Here is a 19,570-nt window from a genome sequence, read left to right on the forward strand (position 1 = left end):
GAGAAAAAATTTCTCCTCCTCTGTCTTAAATGAGCGACCCCTTATTTTTAACAGTGACCCCTAGTTCTGGATTCTCCCACAAGAGGAAACCTCCTCTCCACATCCACCCTGTCATTTAAACTGATGAAAGGCACACTTAAGACTAATGGCTGGAGTACCTCTAAATGCAAAGAATGGTTAATATCTTGAATCGTCTTTAAGGCAAAGCAGTCAAATCAAAAGCTCTGGATCCTTTTTTATGAGGACAGTAGATGATGCAACGAGGGTGACCTGTAACTTTCCATGGAAAAGTGAGCTAAATCAGCCAGATAGCTTCTCTCCTCTATACTTATTGGTGATTATCATTATGGATTTGGATAACCCGCTGTTTTTTGCTTCTTGGGTGCTGTTTCTTTTTAGAAGTAATTCCTACAGGTGTGTAAGAAGCTGTCTGAAGGTATGTTTATATCTACAGGTCACTTCGGAGCCTCCAAGTGCTAACTCGAAGGGTATTCTTGCCTAACAAATGTATAGCCAACTGCAGATGCCTTAGTCTCCCTGTGTTATACTCTGTAGTGTAAAGCAACTCAATAGGTACCCCAAGCTAAAAACAAAAATAGAAATACCTGGAAAAACTCAGCAGGTCTGGCAGCATCAGTGGAGAAGAGCACAGTTGACGTTTCGAGTCCTCTTGACCCTTCAACAGAACTAAGTAAAAATAGGAAAGGGGTGAAATATGACTTTGTACCCCTAGCATTGCTTTCTGAGTCTTCATTTTAAGGGTGGAGCTTAATATGCTTACAGGGTCCAGCCTTGTTTTTCCAATCATGTTATTTTAAATCTGGCATTAACCTTTTAAAAAGTCTTTGCTGTCTTAATGGAAAATGCAAAAGCAGAAAGATGACGTAAATATCATTATCCTGAAGTATAATTCTAAACCCAAAAGTTGCTTTAAAAAAAGGACCCTATGGTACTAAAAATAGCCATAAGGTGGTTCAAGGCTTTCGTCAGGTGTGTGTGATGGACTCTGAGTAAAGGTTGAGATGGTAACAAAGCTGTGCTTGAAGATGAGGATTTTGATGGTGGAAAGACATTTGGCTAAAATTGAGGTGTCAATTCCTGATTGTGGTTGTTGGGATTAGTATTTATTACTTGGGATGGACTTTCCAGTCCATTGGTTGAAAAAGGAACAGTCCAAAAAGAGAGAGGAGGCAAGAAGAGAGAGGGAAGAAAATGACAGCCAATACTTTGCAATTCAACTATTGTCAGGCCAATAATCTAGAGTTTGCATAATGCCATAGGTGGCATAAATATAGAAGGCCTGGCTTTAAGTCAAAACACAATGCATTGACAAAATAAGCATTATTATGGTGTCTAGTCATAACCCAAATGTCTTCATCTAGTCAGATTTCATTGTAAGTTTTGTTAGTGCATGGTTAGAAAGATTCATCATCTTATGTGTTGTTTGTTCCACACACTCTCCACAGCCCCAGTTGATAGCTCACATTGAAATCCATGAGCTGAACCCACTAATAAAATGTCCTTCATTATTGTAAAATCTGGTTAGTCATTTGGACTTGCCTCATTTCACATAACTATTTGAGATAGGTTTTAGCTCTATTTTATCAATCCCTATTCCTATAGTAGACCTGCCACTTTCAGGTGGCGCCTGACCCTACCTGATTTTCTAGAACTTTTTGTATAATTTTGCTTTCTATGATATTGCTTAATTTTATTATAAAGTTTCAGGTCTACTTGAGATATTCTTTTGGGTGCATTCTTCACTATCATAAGCCATCTGAGCATCCTCCATTCAGGAGTGTCTGTACAGCCTAATTATACAGTAGTATTACCAAGGGGTGTAACAATGGGATCCCTCCCTCTCCAATGTGATGTGAACTGGATATTGTGTCTTTCAGGTGTGTGCGTCTTTCAAAGGTAGAATTAATAACTTGGTGAGAGGAGCCAAGATACAAATTGTTAAGCTGCTATGTTTTGCAGAGAGTAATTGAACATAAAGAGCAACAGTCAAAGCAGATTTCACTAGTCGGTGTCTCTTCTCTCCTCAAAAATAGGGAGAGAAAAATGAGACCATATTACCTGACTCATTTGTTATTAGCATGCTTTTCTTACTAAGGCAACTTCTAACTGCAAAACTTGCTCCTTTAGCTTCCGGCTACAAGGCCTAAGACCATTTTCCACAGTATCTTTGTTCAAAACTCAATTGCCCTGAACAGGATTATTTCCCTTGGTGCTGACCTGCAGGGAGTGAGAGGGATGGTGTCCTTTGGCACCTTCTCATGGAGGGTCTTCATCTGTGTCCCTTTCATTCAAACCCATTTCCAGGAATAAGACACACAGTGCTGGAAATACTCAGCAGGTCTGTATCGAGCAGAACTCTTCTCAGCTCTGAAGAAGTGTCACGTTCAACTTGAAATGTTAACTCTGTCTATCCCTCTCCACAGGTACTGCCAGAACTGTTGAGTTTTTCCAGCACTTTCAGTTCTTTTATTTCAGATATCCAACATCCAAAGCACTTTGCTTTTATTTACCTTCCTCCAGGAGGATGTTCTTTAGTAGCTTAATGTGCTCGGCCTTCCTGATTGATATGCCCTTTACAGAATACTAAAAATTGGGAAGTTTAAATGTGGTGGGAATTGGGTAATTTTTGACCATCTCTCTGGGTGGGATTTTCTGCACCCACCCACCGCCACGATCTTCCGGTCCCACCTCAAGTCAATGGACTTCTGGCTGGGGTACCGCCTGCAACAGGGCCGGAAAATCCCGGCCTCTGATTCAGATGGAGCACCCATTTTGCATCTCACCTGGTTACAACAGGAAAGTACAAAGGAAATGTTGGGTTAAAATTATCCCCATTTTGTTTGGTGTCCACTTGACAGCATAAAATGTCACTGAAGTAACGGGAGTAAAGATACCATGTAACAAGCATTGTCCAGTAATCAAAATTAGCAATGAATAGCTAAATTGTTAATTACTGAATCATTTTAACAAGCTGCTGCATTTGGAAGCAGATGGTAGAGGAGCTACATTCCCTGTGTACAAAGCTGTTATAGATCACCAGTGACAGCAGTTAGAATTTCCTGATTATCAACATTGTTCATGTATCTTCAATGATATTATAGATTCATCATCCCTGCAGAATGTGGAGCTCCAAGATAGTTGACATTATCTGCTAATGGTTATAAAGTGTAAACCAACCATTAAAGCCTCCAGAACCTGTTCAGATCAACCCTAATGCTGCCAACAACAGCTAACTTGCAGTCCTTATTCCAATATGATTTATCTTTGCTTGTTTAGGGACAAAGTTGATCTTCCAAAAAAGTTTATTTCAGCATTAAATCCTTATTTCTAAGGCAGGTAGGTATAAAGATAGATTTCATGTCTTATGTCCACCATACAAATGGTCACATTTTGCGACAGATGTGAAACTGTCACGGAGAAAGACAGAAACATAATGCCCAGTTCTTCTGGTAGTCTTTTTTCAATACTGAGCAGTGAAATAATTTTTATCTGCTCAAAAATGGAGAAAAATAAACCCTTTTCTCATTCCAGGGTGGAGGCTGCAAATTCCATCGATATAACTGTGCCGTCGAGTCCCCCAGGAAAGGGTGGAGTTTCATACATCCAGGAAGACTAACTCACCTTCATGAAGGGCTTCCGACTACAAATGGAACACGATACATTGCAGTGTCTTTTGTTGACCCATAGAACTCCAATGTTCTTGCACCCTAGTGAACACACAAAATATGATCAGAGGCTTGTCTTTTGAAACTTCCGACCTCCAATTCAAGATATAATGGAGTAGAAATTTGTCTTTGGCAGTAATGCAAAGGGACGATATTGGATCAGCCACTCATTAAACACTGTGCCTGATATTTAATCCCATTGAGCTATGGATATCGGGCGCTGTGTGTGTAACAAGCAGCTGATCCGATATTGCCTATTTTGTGCTGTCGCCTGAGATGAGTTTCTACCCCCAATGTTTTTTAAATAAATGCCTGAATTTCCTTGCGGTGATTGAGAAATTAGAGGTTTTTTTTTAAAAGTCGCATTTCTATTAAACTTGAATGATTATTTGCATTAAAGGCAAGTATCAGTGAGAAGGCATACTTGGCAGAAATGTTCCATCATGTTGGTTAAGAAGCTGCCTCTTGCTGTTGAATAATCACCAGTTGAAAGACTCCTGAAGCCCTGTGACCTTTTCTATTGGTATCATATGTTACGCAAACAGAGGACATATCTGCTGAAAACTACGCCGTTAACCTGCCTATAGACTAGGTAGGAGTATTTTATACCATTTACACGATAGACCATTGTTAATAAGCAGCTTTGCTTAAAGGACAAAAACAACAAGAAAAGATTGCTCACAAGGTTGACATGTAAAACAGATCAACTACATGCAATTCAGCAGCAACAGATAGGCTTCACACCACCACGATCAGACGAAGATGCTAACTTAAATCAAATATCAACCTGCATAGGATACCTTAAGCAGAGAAGGCTTGAACGTGCCGAGATAGAAGAGATGAGTGCCTTACACTTAAACTGCGCTCCCCAATCATTCTAGTTCCTTTAATTGACCTTCTCGTTGGACAACCCCCCCCCCACTTTTTTTTGAAGAATAGAATTTGCATAGCAGGTTCGATATTACCAAACTAGAAAGTTGTTTTTAAAGGATGGTCCAGTGCTACGTGTATTGTACTAAAAGCTTTTCTTAAGTCTGAACATTTTTTTTTTTACCTGTACACACAAATCAAATTGTACTGTTTGAAGAATTAAATTTCTGGGCAGTAAATATTCTGTCAGTGTTAAACCAGTTATAAATATTCAGAACAAATCTGCTCACTGGAGCTACGAAAAACACAACTGTGGCCACAGTACAGTGTACTGTGCACAACCTGCCTATGGAGGGCAAAGTTAACTTATTCTGCCAAGTGTTTTTAATTTTAAATAAAAATGTGTTGAAAAATTAGAGGCGTCTGTGTTGGTTGATGAATTGAATGTGTTCAAGCATAAGGTGATTGTGCATCTGTTTTTGCCAAATACATCGAAAGCTACATGTATAAGCTACAGAAAACTAGTGACTAGCCAAGAATAGGTTGAAGATTTCACATTTTATCAGTATCATATGTTTATTTCAGGAGCCTATCTCATCGTGGATGGAAACTGACCGTTGGTAATCCGTCTGGTTGATTTAGTTAAATAGAGGTTGAATTGGAAACTTGGTGGATTTGCAAACTCTCCGTTAATTTCGGCTTTGGGGTTTCAGTCTAGCCCCGATCGAAGTTGTTATGGTTTTCCATGCCAGACTGCTGTAAAAACCTTGAAGTCAGCTTGCTCAAGCAGAAAAATAAAAAGTTACGTTTGTATAAGACCTTTCTTGACCACCAGATATCTCAAAGCATTTTACAACCAGTTAAGTGCTTTTGATCATTGACACGTTTCCTCCATTACAGCAATCAGTTTGCACACAGCAAGATCCCACAAACAGCAAGGTGATAATGACTAGATGACCTGTTTTTGTGAGATTGATTGAGGGACAATTATTGGCCAGGACGCCAGGGATAACTCCCAAGTTCTACAAAATAGTCCCAAGGGATCTAAATTGAATCCTTTATCTGAAAGACAGTCCACACTCAGAAAATGTCACGTACGAGTCTAAACCAGAAAGCAGCCCAAAGCTTAGATGGGCCTCCTGCAGCCAGAACGGGGATAGAGGACACCCTGACGGGCCTCCACGACATCCAAAAGGCGTCCCGGGGATGCGTCACTGAATCGGGGGCTAAACTCTTCTTGGTTTTGGGGCCCTGTCTTCACCGGAGCAGTCGGACTTTTCAGTCCGACTTGACTTTCGCATCACAAGGATAACTGGAGTAAAAGTAGAAATGTCATACTAGCAGAGAATAGAGGTACACTTTGGAGATTAAAATAAAGGCAACTTATTGGTGTACAGTAAAGTCCCTGTTTTAAGTCACCTCACTTAACATTGTTTTGTTTTAAAGTCATTTACTCTTTAGGGCCTGTTTCTCCGATTTACATCGCAATTTCCATTTTTTTACATCATGTGTTGGACGTTATCCTCACAATGGAGCAGTGCTGTTGGGAGGTTGTCTGCAACCTCAGGAGCTGCTTTGGCGAGATTCCCAGATCAGTCCTGCTCCAGCCCTGTCCGCTGCCATGCCCCCACCTTGATTCTGTTCTGCTTGCTGCCACCCTGCTTGCTGCACCACTCACTGTCTTGTTCCAAAATCGATTTGTTGTTTCCAGATCCTGGTACCAGAGACTGGGGGGAGATTTGTTGGGGATTGGAGGGAGACTCGCTGGAAATCAGGGGAAAACATTGCTGCGGAACCTAAATACATTAATTATGGCAAAATCTAATTCACTTAATGGTTTCCTTAAAGTCACACTTCTAAAGAACTCAACTATGTTAAGTGAGGAATTACTGTACTTTGCATCTCTGATTTGTAGTATATATACCTGAAAGCGCTTGATGTTAAAGTCAATGGAAAGGTGTTTAAAGTGTGGCCAATTTGATACTACCCTATTTACGATCCCACTGAATATGATAACTCTGCCCATTTTCCTTCCCACAAAGGGATGCTGTTCCACTTTTTGATGAGCACAGAACTACGCCCTTCAACAATTATTTTCAATAAATATTCATAGGCCTGAATTTTACCCTTGGTGGGCACGCGGGATGGGGACCAGTCGGGAAGTGGGCCACCGCCTGCGATAGCCACCCGGCCACGATTTCACGCTTGCTGGCCAATTAACGCCCGCCCAGTGTGAAACGCATCTTCCCAATGGTCGGGAAGGGCTGGGCGGGGGGCCTGTCGCTCACCGGGTCCAATGGCGACCTGGCGTGCGGTTTAAAAACGGTACAGGCAGCTCCTGGAAGGCTGCCAGGGAAGAACGTATTTGCAGTGCTCTGAAGACTGAAATTATGGCCTCAAGTGCAGCTGCAGACGCCAGGCAGGATGGGTGGGCACTTGACCCCTCTCCCGGTCTTTGGATGATGGTGCTCCTGGAGGAGGCGGCTGCCAGGAGGGACACCCTCATCCCCAGGGGTGGCAGGAGGAGGCAGCCACACCTGACAAGGAGCTTGGGAGGAGGTGGCAGTAATGGTCAGCAGCCACGATGTTGACGCACAGGGGTGCAGTATCACTAAAGGTTTGATGATATGCTGCGCTCAGGAAGGGTGAGCACCATGTTGGCATGGATCAGTGTGTTGAAGTGTTAAGGGCTGGCCATCTCCCACCCTGGTGGAGATCAGGAGTGTTAGAATCTGAGTGCCAACTGTCAATGACACTGGAGCTGGCCAAGGCGGTGAGCCCTGGCTGCTCGGACTGAGTGCCTTGTGGCTTGAGGACCATGATTCTGATGTGCCCTGAAAGGGGTTCCTCAGATGGGGTTGGTCAGGCTGCAATGGTGCTGCAGGTAGAGAGCGGACTGATCCATGCTCCTCTGTCTGTTGAGGAGAAGATGATCCATAACAACATGGAAAGGTCGCAGACAGGCAGAGGCCCCCAAAACCTCCTAATCCTAACCAGATTTGAGAAGGGCACCTTGAAGCTGGAGATGCACCACGCACTTCGGTCAACAGGCCTCGGAGAGGTAGTGCACAGAAGTGAGAGTTTCAATGGTGCAAACATTCTTGTGTAGCCTCATCATTGATGGGAGCCTCAAAACTGGATTCCCCATTGATCATTGAAAGATGATGGCACCATGATGCAGATCTCCTTTGTCTCACCAGGGTGCCTGGCACGCACAGTGACAGTGTGATGACATCAACTAATGACATGTTCCTGTTTGCCCTTAGTTTTACCAACCCGCACTCAAACGCAGGACCCTGAAGGGCCACCCCTGACGCCAGAGGACCGCCAGGTTTCATATGCACCTGCGTCACACCCACACCTTGAACCAGGCACCAGTGCAGATACCAGCACCTCGGTGGCTATTAGATTGTTGGCTAGAATGTCAGAGCACAGCGGTGAGGGCACTTCACACTCACTTGAGGAGCAGATGGAGGCAGAGAGTGCCCAGGGCGCCAGCAGTCATAGGACTGCTGGAGACGAGGATGATGCTGAGTCGAGGGCAGGTGAGGAGCCTCAGGAGTCGTCCATTAGGCGGCAGATGCTGGACGTCTAGTGGGATGTGCGGGAGGATCTGGTGGATTCCCATGAGGGTGTGCGTGCCACGGTCTCTGTTGTGGAGGAGTCCATGGGGAGCATGAACACTGTGTTGACCCTCATGGCCAAGCGCACTGCCTCCTCCATTGAGACAGTGGCAACTCTCATGGAGAGGCAGCTCCAGGAACAGAATCAGGGGTTGCACTCGGACCTGCAAATCCTCACACAGGCAATGACCTAAGGTGGTTAGTGCCAGTGTGGGAGATGGATGAGGCACTGAGTATCCCAGCTAGGTGCCTGTCCATCAATGGTGATTAGGGAGGTCCAGAGCGATCTCACGTTGGCGCACGAGCTGCTTGTCTCTGCGGGCTCCTCAGGGCGGCCTGGATGAAGGTAGCAGCTACTCCACCCCTCTGCCAGTGACTGTGGCATCTGATGAGGCTGCGGTGACTGGGAAGATGCCAGCCGTGGCGCTGGCTGTTCCCTCCCAGGCGGGGCTAGCACAGGCTCCACTGACCAGAGGACAACCACCAAGGTCATCAAGGCCAACAGGACAGCAGAGTGAGCAGGCTGTCTCCAATGCCGCTACCGGTATGGGGGAGGAGGGCATCAATACGTCACACTCACAAATGTAAGTTTAAGGCACCATGAGCACAAGAGGGACAGATCACAGGTGATCTTCTGTTCTGTAATGTTTTGTTTATGTTTATTGGCCTGGGATTGAAGACAAGAGAAGGTTATGTTTGTTTGGATTGTCAAAATGAGATAAATTTTGTTTTTGTCAAAATCGCCTGAGTATGCATCACCTTTTTAATTTTGTGGTGCAGGGTACGCCAGTCTGTAATGTTGGGCGTGTGTGGTTCGAAACCTTATTGCACAGGCACTGAGTGGACTTTGGGTTCAAATGACAGGGTCATTTCAGACACCCTGGATGGAGGCAGCAGCCCTGCCATGAGGTGGAAGCAGATCTTTGGCAGCTTAGCTGAAGGAGCATTGGATCAATGCTTCCCCGGTGTCCCTGCCTCCCTGAAGGTTACAGAGATCTACCTCCACACCCTCAGTGTTCTCCTCACCATGCTCCTCTTCTGACTCACTACTGGGTTCATTCTCTGTGGCCAGTGGAGCTGTCTCAAGATCCCCTTCCTCCAGTGGAGCCCCTCCTTACTAGTGCCAGGTTCTGGAGAGTGCAGCATGCAACTACTATCAGTGACACCTGCACTGGGGGGTATTGTAGTGCTCCCTGTGAATGGTGCAGACATTGGAAGCATAACTTCAGAAGATCTATGGTCCTCTCTATCACCACCCTTGTGGAGGTATGACTCCTATTATAACACTGCTCTGCCTCTGTTCTTGGGAGAGGCGTCACAAGCCATCTTTTCAACGGATAGCCCTTGTCACCCAGCAGCCATCCATCCAGTCGGGCTGGAGCACTGAAGAGTGTCTCAGGATACAAGTGTCATGGGAGCTGCCAGGGTGCCTTGCACAGACTTGTAGAACCTGCATCCTGTGGTCACACACTACCTGGATGTTCATGGAGTGGAAGCCCTTCCTGTTGACGAAGGCACCCAGCTGACCTGCTGCCTTGATGGTGTGCAGTCGATTGCACCCTGGGTGCATGGGAACTCAGCAATTGCTGCAAACCCTCTGGCTCGTTCAGCCTGGCTCTTGTCCATACAGAAATGAATAAATGTCATTAAGCGCCTGGACAGAGATTCTGTCACCAGCTTGATGCAACTGTGGACAGCTGATTGGGACACTGCACAAAGATCACCCACTGACCCCTGGAAAGAGCCGGAGGCAAAGAAACTGAGGGCCACTGGGACCTTCAGAGCCACTGGCATGGCGTGTCCACCCACACAGTCAGAGCTGATCTCAGGCCCAATCATCTGATAAATGGAGGCCATGGTCTCCCTGGAGAGGCAGAGCCTTCTTCAGCATTGCACCTCGGACACATTGAGGCAGCTGAATTGCTGCCTGTAAACCCTGGCAGCAGGATAGTGACGTCTTCTGTGGCCCCTTCTGCCTTTGACTACCTGCTGGCCCTGCGCCCCTTGTGTCTGCACCTCTCCTCCCACAGGTCCCTCCCTGGGAAGCTGCATTGGGACACCTGGCCTCCTCTCCCTTCTGCCCTTCTCTTCCTCCTCAGAGGAGGTGCCTCCAGCGGAGACCACAATCCCCATTAACAGGGTAACAGAAGGCTGTACGATACCTGGAAGGGTCCACACAGTCAAAATCCTCTGGGGGCCTTGGAGACCCAATGAGTCCTGAAATGAAGCCTGGAAATGCTAAGAATGAAGCTCAGAACAGAGGTAAAGCTGTCAAGTTCAAATCAGCAGCCAGCAGCAAACTATCTCCTAAACCAAAACAGAATTACCTGGAAAAACTCAGCAGGTCTGGCAGCATCGGCGGAGAAGAAAAGAGTTGGCATTTCGAGTCCTCATGACCCTTCAACAGAACTCTCTAAAGATTGATCTCTAATTCCCATCCATCTGACATGGATTTTATGTCATTTACTACTCCTAAGTATATAAAAATGAGTTGACCAAGAAAATCTAAGGGCGCAAATTATTCTCCACTGGATCTAAAGTGAAGCACTCACTCCTAAACTCTTCACCACTCACACTGGCAATGCTGCTGACCCTTTTCATCCCGCCCTTGGATGAGGTTTTGCAAAATGTGGGCTGCCCGCCTGCCCATTTTGCCCGTGCGACAAGCGTGGAATTGCACGGGCAACATAAAATTAGGTTCAATTGGGTTTTTAATGGCCTTAAGTGGCCCCTTAATTGATGGCAGACGTGACCCCGACACCCATGCACACCCGCCGACCTGAAGATTGCACGCGTGCGGAATGACATCAGGATGCTCACCTGACCTCTTCTCTCACCATTCTACGCCCAATCCTGCTGGGCTCGTGCCCGCCCGATCGGGCGTAAAATTCTGCCCATAGGTCACCCATCTTAAACTACAAAATGGAAAAATAACTGCTGTGTTGGTGCAGGGCCAGTACACAGAGGATCAGTTTGTACATTGGTGCCAGTATCCATCTGTAGGTATGGTGCTTGCATGCTGGAAAATGAATTTCACCCGAAGATCAAACTTCATTAAGGTTTGTTTGATCCAAACTTCATCCAAACTGGAACTTTTGTGCATAAATAGAAGCCCACTAGCCCTGTGAGTCCACATGATTTGATCGTGCCTACATGCATCAGTCCAGGTATTTCTGAAAGAGGCTGTTCAGACCAATGAAAGAAGCTTTGTTCACAGACTCGTGTGTGCATTCAGTAAGATTGGCAACACAACAGGCACAGTTTGTCTTTTGAATACCAAGGCAAACTTTCAGTTTTTTGGTAAAGTAACTATAGTTTAACCTTAACGTTCTGTGAAAATTTCTTGAAATAAAAATCTTTGATAAAACGCAGTAAAAGACTAAATGTCACATCTTTATTACTCTCCCTTCATAGGAGGAGACGCTGGTGCTGGACTAGTAATTCAGAGACCCAGGGTAATGCCCTGGGGACCCAGGTTCAAACCCCACCACAGCAAGTAGTGGAATTTGAATTCAATAAAAAAAAATCTGGAACTAAAAGTCTGATGATGACCATGAAACCATTGCCAATTGTCGTAAAAACCCATCTGGTTCACCAATGTCCTTTAGGGAAGGAAATCTGCTGCCTTACTGGCTTTTAAATGTCCTCTGAACAATAACAATAAATGCTGGCCTAGCCCATCCAATGAATAAAAAAAGTACTTGCAAGCATATCACCAAGATGTCATTCTGATTGCAGGGTAGAAAAACTCTTGATTTCTGACAATGTATAATCACTTATCGGGAAACACAGGGAAGCTGAGAGCTACACCTGCTTTGCTTTGCACCCTTTGTAAAACTGACTGGTTTGGGGAAGGGTCAGAATAGGTGCATCTTGATGAGACATTAATTCTGAAACATTAACTGTGTTTCTTTCTCCACAGTTGCTGTCTGACCCACTGTGTTTCCCGCATTTTCTCTTTTCATTATCCTGTGATGTACACACAGCATCTGAGCTGGTGGCTGCTAGTGTGAGAAAGAGAGACTGTGTTTCTTCTTCTTCATTGTTTTCCTGCCTCTCTAACTCTTTTTCTTCCACTACTGCTTGACTAGGTTGCAGTTCTTGGGTATCTAGAGGGGGAAAGGCACACGGATAAGGGTGTGGTGAGGGGTGAAGGAGGAGTTATGTGTTTACACCATCTGTAGCTTGCAAATCAGGAGAGATTGTTGGATGAAGGTAGGTGCCAAGTAAGGAGGAGGATTAGATATTAACATACCTTCATCATCAATGGTACCAGCCCCGAGCTATGGCCTCAGTTATGACCACTCCAATGATGGTGATTGGAGTGAGAACATTTAGCCATGACTCTCCTTGCCCGCTGGAAACTGCTGCTCCTGATTATAAGCACCGTGTCCTGCAAGGCGAGTACGATGTGTTTGAGTGATGTGCCTGGTCATGCTCGAGTGTGTGCAGCCTATGAGGTGGAGTGTGAAGTTTGTAGCAGTGTGAATTTTGAGAGACACAAGAAACCATGAATGTTAGAAGTAAGTCATGATTGATAGAGATTTTTGGTAGGTGATTGAAGGAGGTATTGAGGTGTATAAGACTAGTGGTGCAGTTGGTGGGATATGACATTTGACGCATTCACTGACCTTGACCACTCCTATGAGGTCATTGATTCTATTGGCAGTGCATCCAGATCTTCTGGGCTAAGTCCCTGCCATTAACTAGCTATCTGGTCCCATTGCCTTCACAAAGTTTGTCTGGAGGGCTTCTTAGTCCCCTATGGATAGGTGACAACTTTATTCCCCTCCACCTTCTGCACCAAAGGTCTCCGGTGCACCATTGGAAAATCTAAGAATCTGCTTATTGCTTTGTTGTGCTACTCTTGTGTCTTCACCACATCAAAAACAGTCCATGTCAGGCTTGGGCTGATAAGTAGCAAGTAACATCTGCACCACACACACACACGCTAGGCAATGGCCATCTTCAACAAGAGAGAATCTAATCATCTCCACTTGACATTCAATGGCATTACTCAGATTGAAGAGTCCAAGGTTCGTGGTGATATAAATGAGGGTGGAAGCTTCACCTAACATTGGCTAGAGGGAGGAATCTCCAAGGTAACCTTCACATTGAAAGTCAGTCCCTGGGATTAGAAGTTAGCCAGCAGGGGGAAGGAAAAAGAAGCAGGCCACTGGGAGTGGAGAAAAGCTTTAAATTGATTCCCAGAGAATAATGTCCTCATAAGGGACAGAGTAAAGTATAACTGCAGTGTGGAATTATCAGCTATTGTAAAAGATAAACTGGGGAACTTATTTGTAGTTTAAAGTATAAGTTCCCTACAAAAATAGTGTTTAGTTAAATTTGCTTTTAGTTTGTTTATTACAATAAAAGTATAATGCATGAAAGGTTGTCATGTAATCTTTTCAGTCGGTCACTGGAATTCAAATATCTTTGCATTATCGGTCTCTACAGAGATCGTAATATCGCCTTTGTTGTCACTTCCTCAAAGATGTTAATGAGGTTGGTTAGTCAGGAGTTTCCCCTTCTGAATCAATAGTGGCTGTGGTTAAATAGACTATTATTATACAGGTAATCCTTAAGTTTATTAATGTAGGCATAATAGGTTGCAATCTATATTCTGAGCATCTATTGATACCACTATGTCAGCCAATGAATTGCAGACTAGGCAGGATTTGATGTAGGACTTATAGCAAACAGTGTATCTTGCAACAAACAAAGTCTATTTAAGCATTGCTGAAAAAAGAGAGATGCCAAAAAGAGACTTGTCTCTTTTTTCAGCAATGCTTAAGTTCTATATTACTGAAATCTATTTACACAAGAGTCTGTTTAAATAGACAACTGCAATCTATATCTATTTAAAAGGAGTGTTCATGGCTCCAAATGAACAGAACTCAGGACTGAAACTGTAATAACATCTCCTTATAAAAGGGTGATAATCCCAGAAAAAAGGCAGCAAGTGGTGGACAATTATAAGCATATTATGTGAGTAATCATAGAATAATACAGTACAGAAGGAGGCTATCAGGCCCATTGTGTCTGTACTCTTTCCCCAGTAACCCAGCAAAATGCTTTCCTTTTCAAGTAATCTAATTCCCCTTTGAAAGTTATTAATTAATCTGCTTCCAACTCACTTTCAAGCTAAATACATTTAAAATAAATCCTGGCCACTTATAGCAGTTTGGTCTCCTGGTGTGATTGACAGGGTAATTAGCAAATCAGCTCGACTTTGCCTGGATATAGTGATATCACTATACACAGTCGTAATCTCTATAGCCTGCCGAAGGAGACAGCAGAAACTGACCTTAAACCCATGTGTGATATTACCAGCATGAAAGAATCCAATAAACAATTTGTCAGGGAGAAAAATGCTTCATTGGCATGACATTTGTACATCTCTTTGATCAGATGAAAGCTTCTGTGTATTGTTGACAGCGGTCCTACATGAAGTAAGCTTGGGCTACTTTAATTTATTTCTTACTGGATAAGGACAGCAAAAAGAAAACTGACCCTGAGTGGTCCAGTTACAGCACAAAGATGGAAACTTCTTCATGAAAGTCTGCTAATTTTCATTTATTCATTTGTTCCCACAAATGACGAAACTATTCTGTATACGGTAAATGTGTCATGGCCAGTCTCAACAATGGAAAAAGTAGAGCAGATAGAGTGCATATACATGAAATAGGAAATACTGTAAAAGTTTAGTAGGAAGGTTGAGTTTTTCCCAAATGTGCTATGTGCCTGACCTGGAAAAGCTTGATTTTAACAATGTTGCATTGTCCACAGTGGTGTCACTCACCTGGAGCACAAAAAACCCCCCCAAATTTTAAACACGTATTGAATACCTGCAAGAAATAAACCACTTGCCAACTAGGCACCTAACTCTCTTGGTATCTTCATAAACCCCTGCTTCCTGATGGCTGTCCTCTCTTAAAGCCAATGTAGCATAACCACGTATTTTAAAATATAATCCAATGAGTATGTCATGTGTAAGTAGAGGGTCACCCACTATGAATTAGTGATTGAGGTTCTGCTTCACATAAGGCATGTTTCTTGAGTGCCATATGGACAAATGAGATACAATTGGTTTCTGAAGAAGTGACTGTGATCATTCATTAACATTATATTGTTTTTTTTAATATGGTGCTAATAAAGTTACTTCAAATTGACTTGCAAATATGTTTTAAATAAATTGACATTCAGTGTTATGGTTTTAAATTACTTTCACTGTTATTTCCAAAGGGGCTTTTTACAACGCAAAGACAGAAGATTCTTCATAGCAGTCTGTGCCCTAGTTTTATTTATTCATTCATTTATTTCCACCAGTAAGGAAACTACACCATATAAGTGAGTTATGGCCAATCTCAGGAGTGGAAATTAAATCGCTGTCACACTGTCCTGTGTTCAAAGAATTCTGGCTGTATATACTGGAGAATAATGGCTAGCAGGGAGTGTTTGTGGAGTATAATTCAATTGAGCAGTGACTGTTTTGCTGTTGTGCCCTTTTGTAGATGTCAGAAGCTAGAAATTGTGTTACATGCGAAAGAGGCAGACACTTATTTTATTATGCCGTTATCAGCCTGACTTGCTACCACACTGGGAGGAAACTTCTCTGCCTATAAGCGGTAAACATTCTTTCCATTTTATCGAACTTAGTCAAGAGAGAATTAGGAATAACATCACTTTTGTTGGTGTTTTATTCTGAAAGATGCTCATGATTGCCACCTCTTCTGACATTTGAAAAAAAGCTCCTATTGTGCCTGTAAAGGTGCACATTCCCCTGAACATGCACCACTGATAATTATTATAATGCTACAGGTTCCTCAGTTGCCAACCTTGGAGGCCCTGATGGCGTCGGCTGATCCACGAGAAAATGTAAATCATGGATAGTTATTTAATAAAGTTACATATGGACAAAGCAAATGCACCCATACATTCACATGTTATATGGTGTGTGTTTAACAACATGCTTTATTTTGTGCATTTGCATACAAAAACTAAACAGAATTAACACAGTTAAGTGGGTTTCACCAATGATTTGGCTGCCATATCTCCCTTCAAAGAATGTAAAATTTTGCTGTAAAAATTATGTGTCTCTGCTTGGTTGCAAGATCTTATCCAGCGATTCCATCAAGATGTATGCCATGTGCTGGTATTTCCATGCTACAAGGTGTTGGAGAGGGGTGGTCAGGAGTCTCGCTTTTAGTTTGTTAAACTATTCAGATTAGTTATCAAAAAATATTTTCAGCTGGTGGCTTTACTGAGGAACAAGAAATTGTTACTTGAAACAGCAGAAATTAGCATTCAAACAGCAAGCAGTCTCTACTATTTTGCAGTTACTGAAAATAATAGCTTTGACACACACACAGGACAATCCTATTGATAGGTAGTGATGTCAATGTGAAAAATGTGTTTATTTCCAACTTTTAAGGCCATGTGAGGACTTTTAGGTATTCCTTTTCAGAGTCTGTTTAAATATTGCTATGCCATTTTTTCCACTTTGCAGTGATATTAAAGTTTAGGCTAACCCCAGACTGTCACTCTGACTTCAGAATGGAACAGTATGAAAGTTCTTGAAGGAACCAGTCACACCCATCATTCAGTAATGCTGCAGTATAGCTCCAGTGCTGGGTCAAAGTAAGTTTTAACATATCTTGTGACATCAGCATCGTTGCATACTAACTAGATTCTATGGGCGGGTGTACATTCTATGGACGGACTTTTAGGCTGGTGGGATTTTAATGCCTTGCCAAAGTCAATGGGCTTTTGAGGGCTTGCCACATTTTACAATCCCACCCCTGACACAACAGGGCCGTAAAATTCCACCCTATAATTCTAAGTTTAGGACTGTCACTTGCTACATTCCCTCTCTCTCACTCATATATAGTAACATTGCTATTGTGATAACAGAGACTTCAGAACTAAAAATGAGTGAATTCAGAGTCTACATTCTAACCGGTTGATCAATAACTGATTTGAATTGCTGGTTTAAACCAATGCCACAATAAAATGACATTAAAGAGTAAGGAAATTAATTCTACCAATCACAAGCATTTTTTTCCTTGCCAATTTTTTCCATTGCCCCTGAATCTCTTACTGCAAAGCTGTTCAACAAACATATTTCATCAAAGCGCATATTGTTCACATGAAGTGCAGGTGAGTGCATTGTGGACCAATTTATCCCTGTACAAGAGTCCTGAAGAGGTTGCTGGATAGCAATGAAGGGCTGACAACCTTACATTTCCTCGTATGTGCTAAAGTTAATGTTTTACACCTTACACTGAATCAGTTCCCTCAGCAGAGATTGGAGATTATAACACAACAGTAATTGTGCTTAACAGGGGCTATGGGCACTCTATCCCCCAATAATAAATTTCAGCTCATTTTAAAGCTGAATTCTACTCATAGCAGTTTTTCAACAACTGCCATCCGGTGGACAGACTAGGTATAACAGGGTGCAGAACAGCCCCTCGTCTTTCACTGGACTTATTACAGCCTTTTGGGCTCAACATTGTGTTCGACAATTTTAGAATGTAACCCCAATTTATGTCATGGTCTGGATTTTCAGCTCGGCGTGTGGGCGAGGGTGCGACATATACGAGCGTGAAATAGCGCATGATGATGTATGATGCGGGTCCCAATGTCATCGCAGACTCACGCGATATTTCAGTTAGCGAGCGCGCGTGGGAGTCGGTAGCGTGCCTGCCAACAATTAAGTGGGCTGTTAAGCCCGTTATTCAATTAATCAAACTGAAATTTTCCCTGCCTGTCCGACCTTACGGCTGGTGGGCGGGCGGGCGAAAAGGCCGAGCGGCCTTTGGATTTTAGAGGAAACCTCATCCACGGGCGGGGTGAGGTTCCTGATGTTAATTAAAAATAAAATAAAAATTTTTAGAACTCATTTTCAACATGCCCCCCCCCGCCCCACCCGGCTCATGTGACAGAGTCACATGAGGGGATGTTTCCTTTTTTTTTTGAAAACTTTTATTTTTAATGTGAAAAACCTTCAGCTCCCTGAGCGTGCGCTGACTTACGTGCTCGCCCTCCTCCCCCACCCTCTCCCCCACTCAAGCAACGCTGAGCATTTCAGTGGGCGACTCATGCTGGCTGGCCCAATTAATTGCAGTCAGGGCCCGATCGCGGGTGGCGGACTCCTGCCCGGCTGCTCCTTGGCCTGGCCTGCCCAACGAGGGGGAACATCCTCCCCCACGTTTCCTTTGCTGGTTTGGCATTTTCTCTCTTGTTTCTGTCTTATTTCCTTTGCTTTTGGACAGCAACTATTCAAGATAATGGTAATTCACACCTCCTCTAGACACATATTGTTTCTTTACTCACCCATTACCACTCCCTTTTGTCTTGTACCACAAAACCTTTTCTCATTCTCTCCTGCCCTCCACTCTATCATAGACCTTCCCTTTTGGTCTTCTTCCCATCCCCCTTCACTCACTCACTCAAAACCTGTTACATTTCTACCTTTTCCCAGTTGCGAATAAAGGTTACAGGCCTGAAACATTAATTCTGTTTCTCTCTCCACAAATGTTGCCAGACCTGCTGAGTATTTAAAGTAGGTTCAGTTTTTATTCAATAAACAAATGAAGACAAATGGGAGAGAGTCAATCCCTATGAAACTGTTCTCTGGCAAAAGTTAAGCCCTTCAGGATAGAGTACTTATGAATAATTATTCATAATTATGTATTAGGACCATCAAAAATTAATTGCAATTATTCTCACCGTTAACAATTAAAAATCCACCCCCCTCTATCATCAGTGTACCATGGTTACAATGTGTGCTATCTGTAGGATGCACTGCAGCAACTCGCCCTTGGCTTTTCTGACAGAACCTCCGAAAACTGCGACCTCTACCACCTTGGAAGACAAAGACAGTAGACACGGAGGAACGTCATCATCCTCTAAGTCACATGCCATCTTAACTAGAAAATATATCACTGTTCCTTCCTTTTTGCTAATCAAATTTCTTGAATGCCCTATCCAGCAGTGCTGCGGAAGCGCTTTCATTACACAGACTGCAACAGTTCAAGTAGAAGGTGGCTCACCACTATCTTCTCAAGGGAAAGTACGGGTGGACAATAAATGCAGCCTTGCCAGCAGGAACATTCTGACCTGCACGCAATGAATGGGGATCCAGTGAGCAGCAGCCTAAGGGGGCCTGGGGGTGATGGAGAAATGTCCTTCAGCAAGCCCCAGACTCTTTCAGACACTGCTGCATTCACTCTCTACTAAATCGTCCTAGCAACTATGAGTAGAGCGTGGCATTTGCACATGTGCAGAAAGAGGATAATGTTTGCATATCTGCATAACATACTGATCACATGTATAGAAGCTTATGGTGAGGAATGCCAGGCTAAAATTTGTTGAGCTCTCATTCAA

The 19,570-nt window shown here is 43.6% G+C and overlaps 1 protein-coding gene across 3 annotated transcripts in view; it reads left to right on the forward strand.

The window, feature by feature from the left end:
- Positions 1-4,972, forward strand: part of plod2 (procollagen-lysine, 2-oxoglutarate 5-dioxygenase 2) — a 152,403-nt gene extending 147,431 nt beyond the window's left edge. For all 3 annotated transcript variants that reach the window (XM_041215703.1, XM_041215713.1, XM_041215723.1), the window contains one exon: positions 3,553-4,972. In XM_041215703.1, coding sequence (XP_041071637.1) covers positions 3,553-3,708 — 156 coding nt within the window. In that variant the 3' untranslated portion in view covers positions 3,709-4,972. The remainder of the gene's footprint in view (positions 1-3,552) is intronic.
- Positions 4,973-19,570: the final 14,598 nt, after the last annotated feature.

The sequence above is a fragment of the Carcharodon carcharias genome, chromosome 2 (genome assembly GCF_017639515.1).
Source record: "Carcharodon carcharias isolate sCarCar2 chromosome 2, sCarCar2.pri, whole genome shotgun sequence".
Lineage (NCBI taxonomy): Eukaryota > Metazoa > Chordata > Chondrichthyes > Lamniformes > Lamnidae > Carcharodon > Carcharodon carcharias.